Source organism: Manduca sexta, chromosome 3, assembly GCF_014839805.1.
Source record: "Manduca sexta isolate Smith_Timp_Sample1 chromosome 3, JHU_Msex_v1.0, whole genome shotgun sequence".
In the NCBI taxonomy this organism is placed as follows: Eukaryota; Metazoa; Arthropoda; class Insecta; order Lepidoptera; family Sphingidae; genus Manduca; species Manduca sexta.
The window spans coordinates 738,462-762,844 of record NC_051117.1 but is presented as its reverse complement, the minus strand read 5'-3'; the positions used below and the strand labels follow the sequence as shown (position 1 = coordinate 762,844).

Here is a 24,383-nt window from a genome sequence, read left to right as displayed (position 1 = left end):
ATTGTTAACTGCAAATAACATTTATTACTTTTACAGTGTGTCAGTTTAATACATAAATATAAAACAATTAAAATATAAAAAGCTTATTCGAAGTGGTCTCCATTGGCTGCAATACAGTCCTTTAAACGATGAGGCCAGTTATCAATAGAAGCACGCACTCTTTCCATGGGAAAATTCTTCACTGCCAATCGTATAGATTGTTTTAGGGACTCCAAATTATCATGGCGTTTAGAGCAAGCTGTACTCTCTAAAACTGACCACAAATCATAATCCAGCGGATTAAGATCGGGACTAGACGACGGCCAGTCTTCAGCTCTGATGAAGTCCGAAACGTTCGATTCCAACCAAGACTGCGTGGACCGAGCTTTATGACCCGGCGCCGAGTCTTGCTGGAAGGACCATACTTGGTTATTGAACATGGTGATGTTAAGGGGCTTAACTACCTTCTCAAGAATGGTATCTTGATACACTTGTGCCGATGTTTTGATACCTTTTCACAAAAATATGGCTCAGTCACTCCTTCATAGCTAACACCCCACCAAACCATCACTGAAGTCGGATAATGTCCACGTTGCACTCTGTCGACTAATTGGGAAGCTTCCTTAGAGCTTTGAGCATAAATACGGTCATTTTGTTTGTTAAAATGTTGCTCAATTGTAAAATTTTCTCATCCGTAAACAAAATTTTTTGTGACCTCCCTTTGCGTACCGCTTGTTTAGTTTTGATTTTACCATTCTTCTTTTAAATTATCAGTTAAGAAATGGCCAAATGCGGTCTCTTATAGGCTGCAAGTCCTAAGTCATCTTTTAAAATACGCGACATGGTTCTAGGTGCTATCTTCATTTCCCGAGATAAAATCTTTTGCTTTCGGACAGGATTTCTTCGAATTCTTTCCCTTACTGCTTTGACCACCTTTTTCGTACGAACACTACGTGGACGGCCAGATCTTTTTCTGTCACAAACAGAGGAGGTCTCATTGTACCTATTAATAGCCCGGTACACAAACATTTTACTAATACCAAGTGTATGGAGAGTTTTAAAAATTGCATTTGGCTCCATACCTACTTTGTGTAATGCTATCACAGCGATTCGGTTCTCTTTATCACCCCACACCATTTTAATATCGCAAAATATTTTACAATGTATTGGCGCCAAAATGAGAAAACACAATGAACAATCGTATAAAAATGACAGATTCGAAATTCAAATGTAATATTTTTTTATAATTAAGTGTAACAGTATTTATGGCCAGACTAAGTATATATTATGTGCTCTGTTTTTTGTCAGTCTAATATTCCTAGGGAACGAACTTAAAAACTTCCATTCAATAAAAACACGTATTTCGTAAATTATTTTCTATTCTGCGAGGAAGACGACGTAACATTAAATCTACCTTCATTAAACGAGTCTTTGGGAAATTTCGGTACAATTTTCTTTTCGGGCATTAATTCATTATTTAACTGCGAATGGACACGCGAGGCGTACACAAAAATAATATTTATAAATATAGGATTTACCATTGGTTCTAAAGTCGAATAAGTTTAACTACTATTTTTTAATTTGAAGGTCTAGGTTTGATTTTTAGAACGGGCACTTTCATAGATTTTCCAAAACTATATGAACTGAACTGGATAGTTCACGATAAGGTTACAGCCGGTTATAAAAGATAAGACAAATCTTTGTTACAACATGCTTAAAAGTATATTGCGGCCTCTTATTACGTTGTAGTAACGGCAGATGTTGAACATTTGAATTTAATATTATGTACTATAAAATGATAACATATAACTTGACGAAGGAAGCAGAACATGCCGCGAAACGAGTGAAACGATAATACGAATGATAATTCTAAATTTAAATTCAAATTCCAACGTAGATCGTAACATATAACTCGACGAAGGAAGCAGAACATGGAGCGGAACTAGTAGAAAGAATAGAACAAGTGATAATTCTAAATTCAAATTCTAATTATACCGTTCAGCATAGATAATAACATATAACTTAACGAAGGAACCACGACAAGCAACAGAACCAGTGGAAAGAAGAACGAGCAATAATTCTAAATTCAAATTCAAATAGTAACGTTCCACAAAATACCAGTTTATTTCTATAGCATTAACGGTTGTTAAAGAAAACACGTTTTCCAATTAAAATAGTATTAAAAACCAAACGTTGCAGTACTCTTTGAAATATTCGTCGTACCGCTGTGCTAGTCCCCGTTCATAATTAATTTTCTTATTTACGCCACTTTCAGTTTGCTGTCTTGTTGAAATGTGTTTGAAACATTCGTTTTGTTATTGACATACTAGGTTCTTCAGTCCGTTGGCGTGGAAGATCTTTCCCGATATAAGATTTCCACTGTGTATTATTATTATTATTCAGGATATAAAGTATATGGCGTAATTGTATGCTAAATTTCATCCAAATTCTTTGGTGTTTACTTCTAACGAATCTAGACACCTTTACAGCCGTATGGTTACATAATAATTCAAAGTTGCGTATGTTATGACTGTTTCTGGGCGGTATCACTGACCATTAGGTGAGCGTACTTTTTCGTTATTTAATAGCAAAAATTATTTTGTCGATGATGCTTGGTCGATGGTCAACGTCACTATGATAAAGACACATTAATATTCCCTGAGATTCGCCGAGCTTCACCGTTCAAAAATTGTGACGTCACAATTTTTTATTTTTATTGGAACGACAAAGTGACCCCATCACACCTGATGGTAAGTAACGTGGGGTTCAATAGAATATCGACTGACGTGAGGTTTTCAGCAATCGACACAATTGTGCCAGCCTGTTCGTACTGGATATACAGATTTACAGATTTCTTCCAGATAATATATATCTGAAAGAAATCACCGATAGCGATAAGACCGCCATTTGTACTTCCTGTTGTTTCATCATCTCTTTTGTATATTTATTTTTCCTTACGGTGTTGATGTACAATAAAGTGTTTAAAGAAATAAATATGACATGCGTCCCACTGCTGATCCTGGCTTCCAGGAGTTGTAGTGGTGGGTGTGAGGGCGGGAAAGTCTGTAACATCACTATCCCTGCAATCAATAGCAGTCAATATTTTTTTTCCGGAGCCCCTGTTTGACTTCTATATCCACTCTGTATGTACACTTACTTACCATGACCTATTCCAATAGGAAATTTAGATGCCAATTGAAACGCCAAGAAGTTTTTGTTGAAATTCATATCTTACCTGAAACAAAATGAAGATTGAGTCTTCATCAGGTTTTATGGTAATTTGTTAGCATAATGCACAATTACTATTTATACATAATATTCGCTCCATTTTCTGATATTGCTTTGAATCCTACCGTCTTTAATTAAACACATCACGCTTTTATCTCCGAAGGAGTAGGCGGAGATGCAACCAGGACACCCACTTTTCGGCAAGTGTGTTCCGTCCCATGATGTGATAAGAGGTGTGGCATAAGCGAGCCAATTGCCATAACGGGTACAATTTCCAGACTCCAAGCTGATAGTGAACAAAAGAACCCAAATATCACTTTGCCCGACCCAGGCCTCGAACCCGAAACTTCAGAACAGTGGCCGTACCGCGCTCGCAATACAACTAGGTTACCGAAGCAATATTTTATTTAATGTCAAATCAGGATAGCCACCACATTACCTGGTAGAAAGTTTAACAAATAACAACCATAAATCATTCAATAACATTAAAATTAAACTATTTTACCGATTTTATTGCGGTTTTAATTATTTTAGTTTTCTTCCGGCGTTTCGAAGACTTTGAAGTCATCATGGTCACGGGGGTACCGTAAAATAATTTAATTTTAATGTCTTACATTCGCGTCAACATAAGAAATCATCATTCAATAACATTAAATATGCTAGTACCAATAGTCCCAAGCAGTCAACAGAAGTTAAATAAATAGAGAGCGGTAAGGTCTAAGTATAAATCTATTATACATGTAACGTAGAATCTACTAAACCCGGAATTGCCTTTCAGATCGATTTGTACCCAAACGTCCCGCGGGAACTCAGGCTTCCGCCAGCTTAGCATGCATTTGATTAGTGAGGGTAACCTGTTTGATTGGTGAGAAGTATTGGAAGTTTGCGGCGATAGCCTGGTTAGAAGTGGAATTGAATGTTCAAAAATGTTCCTAGATACAAAACCCATGGGCAAGCACCTCTGACTTTTCTAGTTATGTGTCTATTCTTTGTGGTATATAGCTTGCTTTAACGGTGAAGGAAAACATCGTGAGGAAACCTAAGTTCGCCATAAGAATTTCGAAGGTATAATATGAATTCTGCCAATCCGCACTCGGCCAGCGTGGTGAACTAAGGCCTAAACTGTCTCAATAGTAGAGGCCCGTGCTCAGCAGCGGACAGTATATAATACAGGGTGGATGCTATTATATTATAACATTATATTAAGTAAAACTAACTAAGATACAAGCAAATAAATAATATGATATCTTTCACATTATTAATGCCAAGATTCAAATAGCAAATTACGTAATCCCAAGTATAATTAAAAGCAAAAGAACCAGCACAGGCCCATATCTTATAGCTTCAAATCCAAACCATTAAAAACAGCGTAAACGTATGAAAAGTGAAAATGTGGGTCAAGTCAGGATTGCGAGTGCATCAAAAACATGCAGCAGAGCTCCTGGTCCCACATATCAACGTACAGGCGCGACTCACGTCTCGCTCAGTTGCATTGCCACGAGCTTGGATTGCAGTCATTGTGTGTAGGGTAGCGGGTACGTATAAGGGCCTGTTTTATATATTCAAGTAAAGGTTACCGCCAGTTAACACATAATACAGTTAATGTATATACGTTAGGTTAAAAGTATTGTGAGGCTATTCTAGCTGAAATAACCAGGTATGAAAATCGAGTTGTCAAACCAGCAGAGGGTAGTATAGAATTTCGTATCGGTCTGATTTTCGGTGACGTTTAATGGTAAAATCAGTGATAGATCTCTTTATTTAAATTAAAATCGTTTTTTTTTCAAAATTACTCTAATTTTTGTCATTTATTTGGGCGCATGACTTTTGTTTTGATCACCATATATATTCAACGATTAGCATTCATTAAAACAAAGTAAAATAAGCTCTAAGAAAGCCACCTTTAATGTGTAACATCAGCAAACTCAAGAAACTACAAGAGGATAATTTAAAAAAAAATCTGAAAACTTTTTTCTATTTTGTGTCATTACCTACTTTTATTGCTAGCTTCTTATATATAAATCTGACAGCTTTGCTCTCTTATCATCAAGAAATCGATTACACTCAATACTATAATCTATAATCTTAAAATAAAACAAAAAATCAACGTACTAAATCCACTTATGAATTTCGCTCTCGCTTACCACTAAAACATCTACCCAAGGGTTACTGTAGCAGAGATCGGATTTAAATTTCAAAAGGTACGGCATAACTGCATTGCTAATTCAATAATCTTGGCTGCATATTTTTTGTAACAAAATTTTTTTGATCTCTTTTTATGCAAGCCGGATGGCTGAGGACGGAATGTGGGCCACGGGGATGTAATTAGCGGAATTGGGACTGCTTTTACTGTTGCCGAGAACGGAGTTTAATAGAAGATTGTGTTGTTTTTGCTGTATCTCATAGACTTGTTCGTAACAATTATATTCAATTTGGTATACTAGAATTTTATGTCAAATGCATAGTACGTTTTTTGTACGAATATTAAAAAGTGTTACGTTTGAAGCTTGGACGTAGGCTGAAATGTTATAAATTACTGATCCGATTTTAGTAATTTTTAATAGATCTTTTATCCCTGCTCATGGACGTTGCCAGGGAGCAGAAGGTGGTCTGCCGCCCTTTTATATTCAACACTGTATAGCTATGTATGTACTCGTGTTCAATTGATGGGATTACTTATATAAAAATCTCCGCTTTACCCTCCTTTTGATTAAAATTTGAGATTTAGCCCAAACCCTGAATTGAAATCTGACGACGTCCATGTCCATACTTGCTGTTTAATTGAATACAATGAAACCATACATAGCTCAAGCGATGTTAGGAAAAGTTTATTTAGTTCTAGCAAGACGTTTGAAGTCAGACGAGCCACTGCTCCGTAGACTGCAGGTTGAGTATGGCGGCAAAAACACACATCACACATTTATCCCCCCTATGCAGAGGCGCAACCAGGGCACCTACTTGTCGCCAAATGTGTTCCGTCCCATGATGTGATATGAGGCGAACCTATCGCCATATCGGGCACCAATTCCAGACTCCGGGCTGACACTAAGCAGAAAAAACCCAAATATGCCTTACCTAATTCGAACCCAGGACCTCAGAGCGCTACCGTAGCGCGCATGCATTGAACTACGCCACCAAATCAGTCTGATACTAACACCTATTCAACCCTGATTTGAATCGTAAAGCCATTAAACACGTCGTTAAACACGACTGTTGAGCGTGACTCGCCGTGTCCGGGAAACGTGCGTCCAGGAATCGTCTGCTAACAATAGTGTCGACGTTACTTCCCGGTTCGATTACCGGGCAGGTTATTTATTATCACTAAGTTTATTCGAGGATGTAGGTGGGGCAAAAAGTTCCTAAGTCCTCGAGTACCACGTATCGACAAGTGTGTGGACGTCTACTTGCAAGGTGGATAGACGTATTGACAAAGGCCGCAAGATCATGCTCGATGGAGGCTGCTTTTGACAGGACAATCTGGAAGTCTTTTGGAGAAGGAGTGTGTTCAGCAGTGGACTTCATGTGGCTGATGATGATGGTAATGATATCTGAAGATTTCTATTTATGCTAGGCTTTTGCGGGTAGTACTGAACCGATTTTGATGAAATTTGTTAAGCTTGAACTACAGGAAAGGACGCTGTAACAAAGGACAACCCTAATTAGCATCTGGGCGCATGCGCAAGCGAATACTTATCTTTATTTTAAACCATACTTTCTATGTAACCACACCGGTACAGATAAACGACGAATAAAAATATATCTCAGTACATTGCCACTTTAAACTTATATCTACAGTGCGCGCGTCGTACCGAGCCGGTAATGGTGATTGCGGTATTCCTTAGACGGTTATTGCAAGGCATAGAGAACACCTGCCCATCTACATTTAAGATTATAGAGTCCAGAATAGGATTCGAAAAATATTCCATTTATTATAATGATTTATAAAATGTATAATTGATTTTATTCATTCAAATATTTCATTGTTAAAGAAGGTAGTAATGTAGATATTAATCTCTATTTTTTGTTCACTCGACCTTGAAATTCGGTAATGGGTCTTGTTAATTTTTTTTATGAATAAATCATATTTACGAGAATATTTGCCTTATTTAGGTTCAGTGTAAAAGGAAATCTATGGAAGTATTATTGCTGGGAATTATTATTTATATAATTATGTAGTCATAGAATAAAACCAAATAATAACAACTATTTTCGTATTGTAAGTAGAATTGAATGCGCGACGGCGGGGCGCAGGCGTGTTGAATACAATTCCAACGAGTACCTATCGGCCGCGCGTCGGTTGTCAAGGCCCCTCGCCCCCGTCCCCCGAACCTCACCGCACGCCATGTTTGCCCGCCGCGCAGCCCGCGCTCAGTCCGCGCCCCTCCGCCGCAGGGGGAGTACGTTTTGCTAGGTGGGTCTGCGCTCGCCAAATGTGACAACGGACAAAACCGCTATTTAACATTGGTTCACGTGCCACATCTTCGAAAAGGTAATTTATTTGTAATGTTTTTTCTGCCTTATAATTACTTGAATGTATTTTTATTAAACGAGTAGTTAAACTGTAGATAATAATGTTACATTTGCCATAATATTTTGGCATGTGTTTTGTTTGTAAGATTTGATTTGCCTGCGTCTGTTTATGTTCATAATATATTTGTTTCCAGTTCCTCACGATGCAGGATACCGAACCGGACGTATCTTTGATCGAGGACGAAGTGGATCCGTTTGAAAACAGCATCGCCGAAAAGATGCAAATGGCGCGAAATGTGGTTAAACATTGCGAAAGAATGCACAATGGAAATATAAAACAGTCTAGTGAAATCAAAAGTATCATTAATTACACCGGAGTGTGCGAAGATACTATAATAATGGCCGATATGTCGCTACGAGCGGCGAAGACGTTCACGGATTGGTTTCAATATAAAAAAAGGACAAAGTTGAACGAGTATTGCTTTATGCTCGGCAGTATTCGAGGTATGATAGTTGAGCTGTACACGAAAAAAATGCAAGTGGCAACCAAAGATAAATTGATGAAAGGCTTGTTTACGAAACGCTGCGTTAGAAAGCGATACGACCAGTCCAGAGTGATAAATGACATTCTCCAACATGGATTCATGTGGAAACGGGTTCCGGGCACTAAAAAAACCATGCTGGTTGAACGGACCGACCAGTATTTAAAGAAAATGGAATACCTAACTCGCATGAGGGCGTACAGGCAAGCCGGGAGGTCCATAGTTTACGTGAATGCGTTCTTCTATTACTACCAGCTGGTGGTATCGCCACAGCACGGATTGCTCCACATGGGCTTGCACGGACTGCTCCACATGGGCTTCCACGGCCTCCAGAAGGAGAGTAGTAAATATCTCGAGGCTTGGACAAAAAATGTACTCATAGCCGCAATACCACCCAACTCCGTTATAGTATTAAAGTTCGAGCCACAACTTGAGAAGGTGTCACCAACGCCCTTCACGCCCAAATATGATATGATTAGATGGCTTTCAGAGCGCAACATTCCTTACGATCCGACCGTTCACAGAGCCGATTTGTACGCTATCATAAAGAAATTTAAACAACCAAGAGATGTCAGCGCCATGGAAGAAATTTTACGAAGTCATGGTCATGACGTGGTGTACCGACCGCACGAACTGAAGAATCTTGATTACTTAGAGGTGATGTGGCCTGGAATTCCGGTGTATCGATGCAAGACAGACACGATCGTCAAACTGAGAGAGAAAAACGCTAGAAGATTGGCAGAAGTTCGAGGACATATTGATAAATAGAGAGGAGGCTATGTACCAAGAAGAGATATTAATGGAAGCTGTGATCGACAAGATATTGACATTGAGTAAGTATGGTCAATTAACTGCTGAGGATATGGATGAATTTGATGTGTTTTTACCCGATGAAGACTATTGCTCTAGTATAATTCTTGATTAAAACCTTGTCACAATTAGTATGAGCAGTATTTTAGTTTTCCATTGACCAGTGGCATAAGGTCCATACAATCCAATTCCTAATTCCCTTTCGTAATTGTGTAAAAATCTAATTATCATTAGAATGATTTGCGGACAACATTCATGCGTATTAAAACCTATTTATATGTTGTATCGGGTTCCCTTTTGCAAAAGTTTACCATTCGCTACTGCCGTAGACTTGTGTGCTACAGGTAGGAGTTGTGAGGCGATTACTTCATAGAGTACTACTGCACCTGATGGTAAGTGGAGTAGGGTCCAAGAAAATGTCGACTGACGAGAGATGATTACCTCTCAACGGTCGACACAATTATGCCGGCCTGTTAGAACGGATATACACAGGCTGATCCCGGAACACGACACACTTACGACTCGTCTCGTTATTCCCAGCATATACCTTGGTTACAATTTCCTTCAAACCGCGACAATAATGCTGGGTAGGTATATTTATTTTTATACAGTTAATAAATAGATGCACTGAATCAAAGATTTATGTAATTAATCTAAATAAAATCGACCAACGACGAGTGTTGCAACCGTCCAGTCGCCCGAATTATGCCGACCAATTTTCCCACACATATATTCATCGCACCTCTTCAGAACGAGACATTATAGTCAATTTCGACCATGTGTACAATAGTATCCAAAGCTACAAAATATATCCGAAGGGCTCTTATAAAGTAAATCTTGATTCATGACTTATGTAAAAAAAAAAACACAAAGACCCATCACCGAATTTCATAGTCGAGTGAACAACAAAGTGACTTAACACAACCTTTCTAACATTTGTAAAATAGAGATGCGAGAGGAAATTGCACGGGCCGTGGGTGGCGCTAGCAGGCCGGATGTAGGGTGTAGCGCGAAAGGAGTGCATTTCCGGGTCCTCCCGGCGACCGATGGCTCATTCAAGTGCCATTAGTGATAACCTCTTTGCATTTGTTTATTTTGTTATTTTCTTCTAGCACGATAAAATTACTTCATTGCGACTTAATGGCGCCAACGGAATAATCAGCAGTTCGATTCACGCAGACTTGTATTTAAATTATTTTTCTTTCTCATTTCTGCAGTTGGTGTTTAGAAAATAAATAAATATTCAAATCGAGATAAAACTAGTTTTCTAATTTTGTCGTTTAATTTTCTCCCGTATGCCTTTGCAACCTTCATGGTCACGGGGTGGACTGACGTGTAGGTCTTCCCAAAAGTGTACGTTACAAAATCTACATATAATTTACAATTATAAAATATTTTTTAAAATTAGCTGACGTTGGTCCGATTTACGCAGAGCTCAGGGATTAAAGTCTGGTCAACGTTTTGGGTTCATAATTCATAAAAAAATAAATATGAATAGCTCTGATCACATGTCTTATTTATCTACTATATATTTTTAAACTTATTTGCTACGTACTCGATTTTAGCGTAGAGTTTCTTCAACTCGCCCAGTATCAGCCCAAAACCCCTAACGTTTGATTAAATTATAAACGAACCCTTTTCTTAAGCATGTAATATTATTACAATTTTGATTACGTCCCTTTGCGCTTGCTTCGGACGAGACCCTAAGGGTCCAAACGAAAGCTCATCAAATATGGACAAGGTATAGAAACTTCTCACAGTTCGACGTAATTGAAACTGGAAGGTAGAAAGTTCTGGAACGTTTGCGTTACATATTGAAAGCAGTAGTAACATTTACGTGAATAGCGTGGGCTCTGAAGGTTATACATTTTCAGGAAACTAATGAATAGAGGGTTATTAATTTGGTGTGGTTCCTGAACTTGTTATAGGTAGGTCTAGTGAGCCTATTTTAAATGCTATATAACTGGCTCAATATAACAAGGTCGTATATTAATTTTTATTTAATAGTGGGGTACAGTTGAAAATCAGTGCTGTTTAACAGCGTATACTGAGCTGGTATCCCTTCTACCACACATCATGCAAGGAATCCGTTGTGTGCCCGGTATTGTTAACTGTGTGTCTGCTTTTTTTTTTATATTTCTTTTTTTGTTGCATTTCTGTGTGTGTAGAGAAATAAATGGTTTAAATTTATATTGCAAAAATTACGTTATAATTCTCACGTTTATACACGTACATTTTAACACACGGGTATACTGTCCTATATTAACACACATACTTTTTATCCCAGTAATTTGCTCATGGGAGACCATGGAATTTTTAAATCTAGTTTTCCAATTGATCGTGTGAGGTAGCGCTATGAAACGCTAGTGTTCCATGACTTTTGTAGCTGCAGAGACTTCTCACGCGGTAGACGCCGCGAATAACACCTAGTATTATATAAATGCGAAAGGTTTGTCGGGATATCCTGTCACGTAGCCCTGGTCCGATGTCTTGCATACTTTATTTTTAGTATTCGGCTATTGACACATTACTTTCCGGAAGTCAAGGTCATTTTATGAATGAAAGCCGATACGCTATCTATTTAATAAAACAGCAGAAATAGGACGCCTGTACATTTTAAAAACGTAATAATAATATTAGTGACTAAAGATAAGTAATAAACATAAATCAGTTTTTTTTTATTATTTTAAGTTTTAGCTCACATCTCTCTACTGAACGTATGATCATGTAATTTCTACAGGGGGACAGAGTATAATTGGGAGCAAAAAAGCCTTTGTTTTATTAGAATATGATATCAGAAAGTTATATTAAGATATTTGCAATTTACTTAAACTTTTCTGGCCTCGTTTAAATCGAAGTCCACGCAGACAACTGTGTGGGCATAGCGAGTGCATATTATTATAGAAATTCATATCTGATTTTTCCTAATCGTAATTTTTTTATAATATAAAACAAGTGAGCATTATATTATGGGCGTGTCGAAAGTGCTTTCTAATTCGGAAAAACTGTGGTATTTATGTTATTTTTATTTCAGGTAAATTTAGAAATAATACGTAATTATACGTTATTGTTGGTCGTCCAGCGGCCGAAATTCGTCCGTCGAATGTAGTATATTAATACCTTATTTTGTTTATTGCTTTGAATGAAGAGACGAGCTTGCTGTTCGCCTGATGGTAAGCGATACGACCGCCCATAAACATTAGAGAACCTAGAAACCTTGAATATCAAAGTACTGTTTGGTATTCCACTGCACTTGCCATGCTGAGACATGAGATGTTAAGTCTTATTATGTCCGGTAGTTACACTGGCTACAATGTCCTTCAAACCGGAACACGACATTGCGTCCACACTGCTGCTTGGCGGCAGAAATAGACATGGTGGTGGTATCTACCCAAGCGGACTCTCACATATGAGAGACCACCAGCGAATATTATACATTAATTTGTTTTTCTACACTTCTCTATATGAACTAAATCATGCCAAATCTCACACTCTTCCGCGCGCTCAATGTGCTTTAAAAAGGGGTACTTACATACACGGTCTTCTCTTCAGCTATAATTATTAATGTATAGATAATAATAATTCTTCACACTGACCACAGACTTTAACCATACACAAAAGATTATACATGTGTGTCAAGCACATGGTAGTGCGTAATTTTTTTTTAATTTGTTGTATTTGTAATGTATATTTTATTTAAACATTTGCTTTCTGCACTTCTTCTCAATATAAAATTAAACTGTACCTAATTTCATATTCCTCCGTCCCCGTAATTTTCGTAAAAATAGGTATGAGTTTTTGTTCCATTTTGATTATGCTTAAAGGTCATATTCATACAAAATTACTAATAAAATATGTCAAATAAGTAATTAACACAAGGGTATCCACAAGGTGTTACAGTTCACACCATAGAAGTATCTACTGCGTCGGTGGCGTAGTTGTAGTGCATGCGCGGTACGGCAGCGCTCTAAAGTCCTAGGTTCGAAACCTGGGTCGGGCAAACTGATAATTGGGTTTTATCTGCTCAGTATCAGCCTGGAGTCTGAAATTTGTGCCCGATATGGCGATAGGCTCGCCCCCTATCGCATCATGGGACGGAACACATTTGGCGAAAAATGGGTGCCCTGGTTGCGCCTCTGCATACCCCTTCGAGGATTGTATGCGTTATGTGTGTTACGACTGACGACTTTACGTTTTTTTTTTTTGAGGTTTATTTCTGTCAACATTTTTTTGTTTATATTTTTATTATTAACAACCTAGAACTGCCGTGTATTCAAATAAGTCTCTCGACTAAACATATTGTATAACTAGATTATGTCGTGGTATTTTTGGTAGTTGTCTAGTCGCAGCTGGGAAACCGGAGGTTCTGGGTTCGAATCCCATGTCGGCAACAGATTGTACTAATGTGATCGGTACTAGAATCAGATGACGTCACGCAACCGCGCGGTTATAGAAACAACTCAAATCATTTCTACAACATACTTGTGTTTTGCATTGATTTCGTATTGAAATGGTAATAGGTCAATTTGAAATCTATATATATAAAAATGAATTGCTGTTCGTTAGTCTCGCTAAAACTCGAGAACGGCTGAACGGATTTATCTTATCTTGGTCTTGAATTATTCGTGGAGGTCTAGGGAAGGTTTAAAAGGTGAGAAAAATTCGAATAATTGCCGGGAAAATCCTCAAAACAGCATTTTTCTATTTCCCATACAAACGTTTTCTAACTAATACGTAGAGTCAATTTGAGCTTTATTGCTATTGTATAAAGTTCACTGTTGTCTAAGCAATGTAGGTGTGTTCCTAACATCAAAGCAGTGTGCGTTGGAGCACAGAATATAATAATGTAATGTCGCGTTCTGAAACTCAACAAAAGTGATATCGCGGACCCGACTAAATTGAACAGTCACAAAATTTAATATATCATTAGTTATTTGGTTGGCTTCACGATATAATTTCTTTTGTTTTACTTTAAAATGCATGTTTTCGTTATGGACAATTTTTGAGGTACTTTTGCATATCTATACTTATAATAAATCTGTAGAGAGGTCAATTCTGTACATGAAATATATTTCCAAAATAACTATCAGGGGGTGATTAGGGATCGATACTGATGCCAAAAATGCAATTAGTAAAATTTTTGTCTGTCTGTCTGTATAACCGTTATAGAAACAAAAACTACTCGACGGATTTTAACTTAACTTGGTACAATTATTTTTCATACTCCTGAGCTGGTTATAGTATACTTTTCATCACGCTACAATTAATAGGAGCATAGCAGTGATGGAAAATGTCGGGAAAACGGGAGAAGTTACTCCATTTTTTAAGCTTCCGTCATTTCGTGTGCAACCTTAATGTTTAAAAGTTCCTTCGATTTCACCAGGATCCCATCATCAGACCCTGACCGGACAATCGGACCACCTGCATACCACCTAAAATTAAAAAAAACATCCCGACAAATTGAGCACCTTCTCCATTTTTGAAACCCGAAATCCACGCGGGCGAAGCTGCGGGCGGAAGCTAGTAGTTGTATATTTTTGAATATTTAATACAGTAACTAGAACAAAAAATAATACAAAGTTTTATGAGTTATTTAACTTTATTCAAATAAAACATTAAGTACCACTTGGACAATTACTTTGTCTTTTAAAACAGTAAACAGGGTATATTACTAAAATGAAATAAACAGTAATTAAACATACTTAACAGCAAATTGAGTTTTGAATCATAATAAGCTTACATCATATTCGAGGATAGGAATAGCTACATATATTCTTTAACCAAAGAAAAGGTGGAAACGGTGCGAAATTATATAGTCTGACCAGGAAAATAAAACACCTGCATTGGGGGCGCCACTTTTACTATCCATTTTTACTTTTATTTATACGGGTACAATAAAGTGTGTGCACTTGATGATATAGCGGCGATAGCCTAGTTGGTTGTGGAACGGACTGCCGAGACGAATGTCCGCAGGTTCAAATCCCAAGGGCACACACCTCTGACTTTTCTAGTCATGTGTGAATTCTTTGTGAATTTATCGTTCGCTTTATCGGTGACGGAAAACATCGTGAGGAAACCTGCTGCACATCTGAGAAGTTCTCTATAGGAATTTCGAAGGTGTGTGAAGTCTACCAATCCGCACTAGGCCAGCGTGGTGGACTAAGGCCTAATCCCTCTCAGTAGTAGAGGAGGCCCGTGCTCAGCAGTGGGCAAGTATATAATACAGGGCTGATATTATTATTATTATTATTATTTGATGATAGGTGGGGTTGGGTTCAATACAATGTCGAGTGACGAGAGATGATTACCCTTCGCAATTGACACAATCATGCTGGCCTGTTGGAGCCGGATATAAACAAGCTGATCCCGGAACGCGACACACTTACTGTGCTATAGCAGGTTTTAACACCTTGTGTACGGTGGTCGCTATCTGGGCGGATATAAAATATTTCCTGATCCGGCTATAAGTAAGCGTAATTTCTCTTATATTCTTTCTATAAAAATTATTCCGAATCACTGCAAGACGGTATTTCCGAATCATAATCGCCGTTCGAAGGTTGGTCTTCTAATTTATCCATTAGAGCATCAAGCACCGAATCAATCTTCACATCAGTCTCGAAGATTATCTTCTCCTGATCAGCTATATATTCATCAAACTCTTTAAAATGGTCTGTCGTTATACTCTCAAGCGCCTCTATAAAAGATATTTCGTTTACATCCGGACCATCGAATAGTACTTCCTTGTTCTCATTAATTAGATTGAAGAGTAAACTTGCAGGAGTCAACTTCTTTATACAGTCAGGTATCCGAAGAACATTGTGACCTCGCTGTTTTGCCATTCTGTCTATTTTGTACATATTCTCGTTAACGTCAGTGAAGTTATCAGCCAAAGTTAACAGTTCGTACTTAGACATTTCTTCATCAAACGGCACTTTGTGGTATTCGAGCCATTTGTACATTTCTATCTTCAAGCTGTCTTTGTTTGGCGGTTGTATGACTTGGTTGCGGTGGTGATCGGAGTTGTCAAATACTATGACACTGTCGTTTTCGACGTTCGGCAAGAGATCGGATTCTAACCAGTTCGAGAATGTGTCTTCGTCGAAATTTTCGATAAATTTGACAGAATGCAGTCCCGTTTTCGACACAGCATATATAATTCTTTGCTGCGAAATTTGTTGTTCGTGTTCCGAGCATAATTTACTCTCTTTCTGCGTAATATATTCCCCGTTCGCTTTCAATGCGTTCTCGTCGATGAAGTAAATATTCTTACCTTCTCTCCTGCACTCTAAAATGTTTTTCAAATATTCGTATCTTTCGAAAATAATTTCCGGTCTTTCTATCACAACGCATTCAAAGTCTGTTTCCTTTTTTCTTTTCCATATAAAGCCCATTTTTACAAGTACCTTCCTGAAATTCCTTATATCTGTGTACGGTGGTATCAACCCGTACAGTGCTTCGAACAACTGTCTGCTACTGGGAAGTATATTTTGTTCTAAATAAAATTTTGCCAACGCTCGATATATCACGCCCCGATCGATCTCTTTAAACTCTATTTTGCACATGTCACTATTCTTCAAGTCTTCCAACACTTTCGTTTGCAAGCCTGTGTACTTCGCTGCTTTGTCTAAATACGAATCGTACTTTTTATCAGGCCTTTGCAAGTCCTCATTCAATTTCACAATAATTCTTTGAAGCATTCGCACATTTTCCGGTACTTTTTTCGATTCCTCAGAAGCCGCCATGTTGGAATAAAATAACACGAATCGAAATTCAAACACACACAACTGGTTAGAACTGGATGCGCGCGGGGAATGGAACGAGCCAGGGCGACGCGGCGCGGCGCGGTGACGCAGGCAACGAGTGTGAGAGAGACAAGTATATAGACATGCGCACAATGAATGCGGCGGGTGGAAAGAGATAGGCATATGTTGGCTTGCTATCGAATTCGTCTTTTGTCTACTCTCGGTGCATGCGCTCAATTAGTGTATACTTTTTGCACACTTTATCTACGCGACTTATTATGTTTTTTCTCAAAAGTCAACATCTTGTTAACATAATTTTAATTGTCAATGCAAGCGTGACATTTTCTCAAATATAGTAAGCAATTGCTTACTGGCGAAACAAAACCGAAACAAAACAGCAAACCTTTCATTACTTAATTATGGGGATTTAAAGTAAAAATATTATATCTAAACTAAATCAACAAAAATCAACATTAATACAGTGTACCGAAATTAACAAAATCATATTTGAATAGGTACAATCAGCTACAACAATAATTCAAATCACCTAAACACTTTTTTATTTCCGTAGACAAAAACGCAACTAAGATCCCGAGATAAATACCTTCTTTCCGTGATATAACGAACCGACCTCTATTGGCACAAAATTAGGCAAGTACAATGTCCCCCCCCCCTCCCCTTCTTTTCGGTCTTCACCCCACACTGACCATTTATGTTTTTTTAAACCCCACTCATACTGTGAAAACTAACAGACCTAATCTACCAAAAACTTTGACTGACTTTTAATACTCCCTCCCGGGTCCAGAGGGACCATATTATGAACCCGGTCTTTACGCTCGGTCCCTAGCCACTCTCTTAGTCATCTAGCCACTGATCATACGCCTTATATTTACCAGCATACACTGCCATAAGATCAGACAAAAAATAAACCTAAAATTACCAACGCAAAGTCTAAATTTATTATTGCCCAATTTATTTGTTGAAACAAACAACGCGAGCCGCCGGCGGGCAAGACGTTTCGCTTATAAAAGCAATAAACGTTTTAGATAATAGATTATAGATTACTTCAATTAATATCACCGTATCTTTGGGCTTGAACGTTGGTTGAAACAAAACAAATCCGCTTTAAATTCAATAATGCTGAATAAGGCCTATTCTACTGCTAAGCGCAAAAGCGGTATGTCAGGGAAACCTTATTTCGAGATATTCTAAGTTTTATAAATATAGTTTTAAAGTTTTGTATGTAAAACTGAGATAGAGAAAACTCTTTTATGTTTTTTTTTACAAGTTTTAAACAATATACCGTTATTTAGGTAAGTTCATTGGATGGGTATTTCTTTAAGCTATCTGACGACATAAAAATTAAGTACTTACTTTTCGCCACTGTTCCGTCCCATGATGGGATAGAAGGTTAGTCTATCGCCATATTGCGCATAAATCAGAAAAAATCTTATATCATTGCACTCCCGGGATTCGAACACTGGACCTCATGGTGGTATTGTAACGCACACGAAATACAACTACTCTACTGAGGCAGTCATATAATCAGTGGTATATTATAAAATATTTGAATTCCAGAAAAGTTTGTGCTACCAATTTAAAATAACAGTCATAGTGAGTAAAAAAAAATGAGAAGAATACCATAACAGTTAAGAATCGATATTTCGTACATTTTCGTACATACAGCTATTTTCATACTGTTTTGTAACGTTGCTGCTAAAATTTATAATTGTAAATGGTACAAAATGACGCCGCAAAAGGCAACATAATATTAAAATAAATACACAAGTAACTATTACTATCGGCCATTTTGTTATCCTACCAAGGTCCCTAATTAAAGTTTCTGTTAATCTATAAAACGGATACGATCGAGATGATTTCGAAGCGAAATCATCGGTGTTCAACTTTATTGCCGCGATGCTACTCCTAGTGTGCTTTTACTAACCTGAAATTAACTATCCATTCAAATATCACTCGTGTACCTTACAAATAAAGTTCATTTCACATTAAATTAAATCAAAGATGTTATCCCACACCGGCAAATACGCCAGTACGCTCCCTAAGGTTTTTAATTAACTGGAAGGCAACCGATTGCGTATCAGTTCGATTCCCTTGTTGGACACGGGTTTTCAATTTCCACGTGCAACGTCGATTAAATGTTAACTAGTTGCGGTTCGTGAGCTTGTTTTAATTAAACGCGAGATAGTTTACGGCGGCCGCGTTAGTTTTGTTTTTAGCGTGTTTGTCGCCGTGTTTCGCGAGTGACTTGCGAGTTGCGTGCGAGTTCGACTGGGCAAATGGTAAAGTTTTTAATTAGTTTCGAATCGAACGTGTAACCTCACATCCAATTATCTAAGGTACCCCGGGGCTGTCCCGTATGCGCCGAAAGCCACCGTGGGTTTTGGTTGGTATGCCGGTAGTATACAGGGGTTAGGGACTCGGTCCAATGCTCGCTTGGATGATGCTATACTCCCGCGTGTCAACATTGGGCTGTAAGACCGGTGAAACCAACATAACTGTTCCACCCATCCCCCAATTAATGGTAGCAATAACGCGTATTTTGCCCGCGAAAAAAACATCTAATTATCTGCTGGAATCTTAATTTGCATGTACGCCCGTATCCAGCGGTAATAGGCATACAATTAAATATCACAACGATCCTTGCATAATTATTTTAGTTCCTTCCATATGCTTACACTTCATACATTTCTGCCAATTATCATTAGTCTGACACACTTCAAATATAGTTACAGTCTCAGTGATGTAGTTGTAATACCTACGGGATAAGAAAACGACTACCGCGCTGACGTCCTGGCTTCGAAGTTGGGGTAGGTCAAAAATAATTCCGACTGTTTTTCCATATTAAAAATTACTCATTCGCAACTCGTCGGGAAGTTAGCGGTGTGATGCCCCCATGCCTTGGAAAGCACGTAAAGCCTTGCACCTGATCTCTCTCGGGTAGCACGTAAAGCCATTAGCCTTGCACCTGATCTCTCACCGGTCAAGTCGAATTACCGTCTCACCGGACTATGCGAGTGAAGAAATAAAGAGTGCACCTGCGTATTGCGCCCATATTTGTGCACATATCCCCTCCTCCTGGCTGATCAGTACGGATTAGCAGCCATCCTGGTAGTATATTTGTATCCGCCCGGAGAGCGACCACCGTACACAAGGTGTTAAAACCTACAATAGGTCCACGATGGTGTGTCGCATTCTGGGATGTATAACTAGTTGACCCGACAGCCGTTGTGCCGTCTTAACTATGAATTTGCAGCGCGCATTGTGTCAATCGCTGACAGTTATTTCAAACAATTGACAGTTAAATAAAATTAATATTTTCGTTAAGTTTTCTTAAATTTTCTGCGCAATTTTTTGAATTTTTTCTTTCATAAGAACCTTCCCCTGACAATAACAAACACAACAAAAAAAAATATAGTGAAATCGGTCCAGCCGTTCACGCGTGATGGCGTGACGAAGGAAAATAGGGATTCATTTTATATATATATTGATATATATAACTAAATATAGCTTAAACAGGCCGGCATAATTATATCAACTAGCGAGGGGTAATCATCTCACGTCAGTCTACACTATCTGGAACCCTCTCTGCTTACCATCCATTGAGGTCACTTCACCATGCGCGTATAAAAAAACAGTATATTTTCACCCTACAATTCCAGAGGTCCAAAATTACCACCACGTGTCAATATTACATTATACATTCCAATTTGGCCGTGATATTGAACGGAATAAATCAAGTGTTACTCCCGTGTTATTAAATAGGGGCGCGTAATGTTATGAGGTGGATTTTTTTCGCTCGGAGCTGGATGCGGATTTAACGTCTTACTCCCTGCAAATGCGCAATGTTTGACGCTATTATGTTTGTTATTGTTTGGGGGGAGTTAATGAAACATAGTTGTTTTTTTGGGTTTTTACCGTTAGCGTGCAAATGCGGTGTTTGATCATAAAAATCGACCTGCAGTTAATTGATTTAAGCGACTTTGAGTTTTATTCCTATTTGGAATCAGCACATTTTCCTCTGTCTTTGAATGTAGTTTAAATTTTTCGATAATAGAATCTCGTTTATCAGCCGTTTTCAATAAACGAAACCAATCTCTATTTTTAATCCAAATCCGAAAATTAACTCAATTGTAAACATGTCAAAAAAACTTTGTTCTGATTGGACCATTTTCGAGATAGATTAAAAAAAGCGATTGGGATATTTTATTGAAAATATCCATCAAATTTAGATTTAACTATTACCGTCTTCGAATGTAGTATATTTGTACCGTGTCTGCGGTACGACTGTCGTGCTAAGGTATTTGATTCGACTGAGCATTAAATAAGGCCAATTTCGTCAATCAATTACATGGGTAACACATGGGTAGAGGTAACAAATTCTCGCTAGTCGTGACAATTATGCCGGCCTGTTTGAATCCAAAATATGGCTATCAAACTTCTACCTATCTACAAGATCGGCTGCTCGCGGAGCGTTACTAAATGGAGTTAAATGCGTGCCACTGCTGACCCTGGCTCATAGGAGCTGTAGTAGGTTTGAGGACGGGAATGTCACTACCTCTATAAGCCAAAAAGGTATGTTGAATCAATATGTAAACCCAATACTAACTCAAAACCCGCACTTACACCGACCGGCAAACTAAATCGTGACACGGTCCGGCACCGGACCGGCGCGGCTCGCCGGCTATAACGAAGTTAGTCGAACCTCAAGTTCAGTGTCTGCGAGTGTCACGCGATTTGACTGGTGTCGGGCGGCAAGCAGTTATCGTGTTATCTAAATGGGATTTCGCGAGACGCAAGAGTGTTGGAATCGATGTTTGCTTATGGTTGGATTGACGCTTCTGTGGTTGCTTATAATAATAATTATATCAGCCCTGTATTATATACTGTCCCACTGTTGGGCACGGGCCTACTCTACTACTGAGAGGGAAGGTGGTTGCTTGCTTGATTTTAATTTCTATTTTAATACTTGTTAAGTTCTACTGAGGTAGCTGTTTTTTTTTCTGTGAAGTTTGATATTAATAGATTAAATTTCTATTTCTATTTTATGACTAGTTAAATTCCACTTAGTTTAGTGTTTCAAGTTGTGTCAATTCATTATTGATTTTAATATTTAACTTTATAGTTGAAGATAATGTGCCTTATTTATATATAGATTAAGAATAGTGTGATTTAAAATTATTTAGTGTAAGGAAAAAGTTTAAAAAAATAACCTTTCCCTTTACACTTATATAATTAACATTATTATTTTGGTAAAAATCTTATAGGTTTTGAACAGTGACGTAAAATATGTTTAAACATCAATAAAGATAAACAGGCATTATCCTTCACTCTTAGATTCCAACTATTCCATATTTACATACGTTCCTCCTTAAGCTGCCTCAATCATTCCCCGCATTCCCACAGGACGCATCCCACAACGCGTAACTTAATCCCGGGGGCGGCAGTTGGCAATAAGCCGTGCCAGGCCCGAGGTCCAGGTGCCGCGGGACCTTAATTAGGGCATTCGGTCCACTTACAATTTCATGCAACCAGATGCGAGTAAATATGACATTGATTCCGCAGCGTGCGAAAGGTGGAACCCGTTATATGGTAAATAAAACGAAAGACAAAAATTAATACATAAAATACCTAAAATAGGTCATAAATAAAATGCTGTCTTGATCAAGTGTAGTATTCCGTTTATTATATACTACCTTTTGCTCGCGGCTTCGCCCGCGTGAAGGAGTTATCCGGGATAATTTTTTTTTCCGACTCACTTGATTAGTATCGTTATATTATGACCAAATAACACAAAATTATTATAAATCGTAGCCTATGTGATATTCTGATGTGTAACCAATATTACTGTAAAGTTTCATCCAAATCCGTTTAGTAGTTTTATCGTGAAAGAGGTACAATCCATACATCCATCCTCACAAACTTTCATATTTATAATATTAGCAAGATTGTGACATACGAACGTATACTGTCGCGCATAAGATTCACTTTTGTACAAACGAAATACGAATGAACGATTTAAATACCAATGAATATGAATCAATACACGGCCGGCCACAGAAACTGTAACGCGAATATCCGAATATCCGAAACGTTTAACTCGCCAGATATTTAATAACCAACCAACGAAGTCAGAAATCCAATACGGCCGCTCGTGCGTTTACCAAAATTCACTGAATTTAATTCATTTTAGGCGTGGGAATGCGCGAATTTCACTCGAGCGGAATTAATGCGTGTCTTTGTACACAAATAGGTTATAACACACGCTTCGTCTTGACAATAAGTTTTACAATTGTGGCTGAAGAGTGATGTTTCCTCTTGTGCTGATGGATGCTACTGCAGGTGTAGAGGTAAGCCTCGAAGCGACAGGGTATCAGTAGGAAAGATCCTCATTTTAATGTTCCGTACCTCAAAAGGAAAAAACGGAAGCCTTATAGGATCACTTTGTTGTCTGTCCGTCTGCCCGTCCGTCTGTAAAGTTCCTTTTTCTCAGGAACACGTGGAGATATTAAGCTGAAATTTATATTAAACACTCAGGTTTGCTGTACCTTGGAGCTGTGAAGAAATCAAACTACTAAGTCAACGAAATCAAAAGATACGGCCATTTATGCCAAAAATTTTCGAAACTCGCAAGGGAATCAAAACATTTTACATAGTATAAACCAACCATTGTTTGTGTTTCTTGGCACACGGTATTTAAAAATACATTTTGATGTAACAGCGACGTTATATGAGTTAACATGTAATGTCACAGGGTGATAGCGGATTGAAATGCTATGACTATTTTTTTTATGGAACTCTGTGTAATTTCTTTATTAAACAAACGACTTCAATCGAAACCAAGTTACTTTAAAACTACATTATACACAGTGTTACGAACTAATATGAATATCTAAAATTATACATTACTGGCCAAAATAACTGCGTTGTTTACATTTTATACAATCATTAAAAGTATACCACAACACAATAAATCATAAATAAAGAATTGCCCAAAACCTGTCACGTCACAAAGTAAAATAAATGTACGTCAGCTTCAATGAATTTAATAAACATTTCAGTTTTTTTTAATTTGATTTGTTAACGCTCTCTTTGGACATGATATTGTTTTCATAGATAATCATATTATTTATTGTAAAAGCGTTTGGATTTTAATTTATAATTTGTAATAATTATATTACCTTTATTGTACAAAATAAATATAAGTGGTGTGTTATTTAAAACATATCAATACAATTGCTTGAGTGAGTGCCCCGGTGGCTAGTTGTACTACATGCGCGGTTCGGCAGCGCTCTCAAGTCCCGGGTTCGAATTTGAACTAGGTTTGAACAGGGCTGGATGCCCTAGAAGAGGTTGATGTCTAACAGGCACTCATTGTTCAAACTGAGATAAATCATTCCTGCATTATGTAGAAAGTATGTTGATAACAGATAAAAAAAAAAATGATAATCAACGTTACATACAAACTAAGGTCCGAAAACAAAAATTATACGTATCGCCAGTTAGGAACCAATACTATTTTTTTTTATTGATTTGAATGAAGAGACGAGCTTGCGGTACGCCTGATGGTAAGCGACACGACCGTCTATAAACA

The 24,383-nt window shown here is 37.9% G+C and overlaps 2 protein-coding genes across 4 annotated transcripts in view; one reads left to right on the top strand and one right to left on the bottom strand.

Annotated features, from left to right (window-relative positions):
- Positions 1–24,383, bottom strand: part of LOC115450223 — a 616,159-nt gene that overhangs the window by 193,414 nt on the left and 398,362 nt on the right. The window lies entirely within an intron of this gene.
- On the top strand, positions 7,565–9,163 carry LOC115442310. Its single transcript, XM_030167324.2, has 2 exons — positions 7,565–7,696; positions 7,872–9,163. Exon 2 carries the CDS (start codon positions 7,881–7,883, stop codon positions 8,985–8,987), a length of 1,107 nt encoding a protein of 368 aa, XP_030023184.2. The 5' UTR covers positions 7,565–7,696; positions 7,872–7,880; the 3' UTR covers positions 8,988–9,163.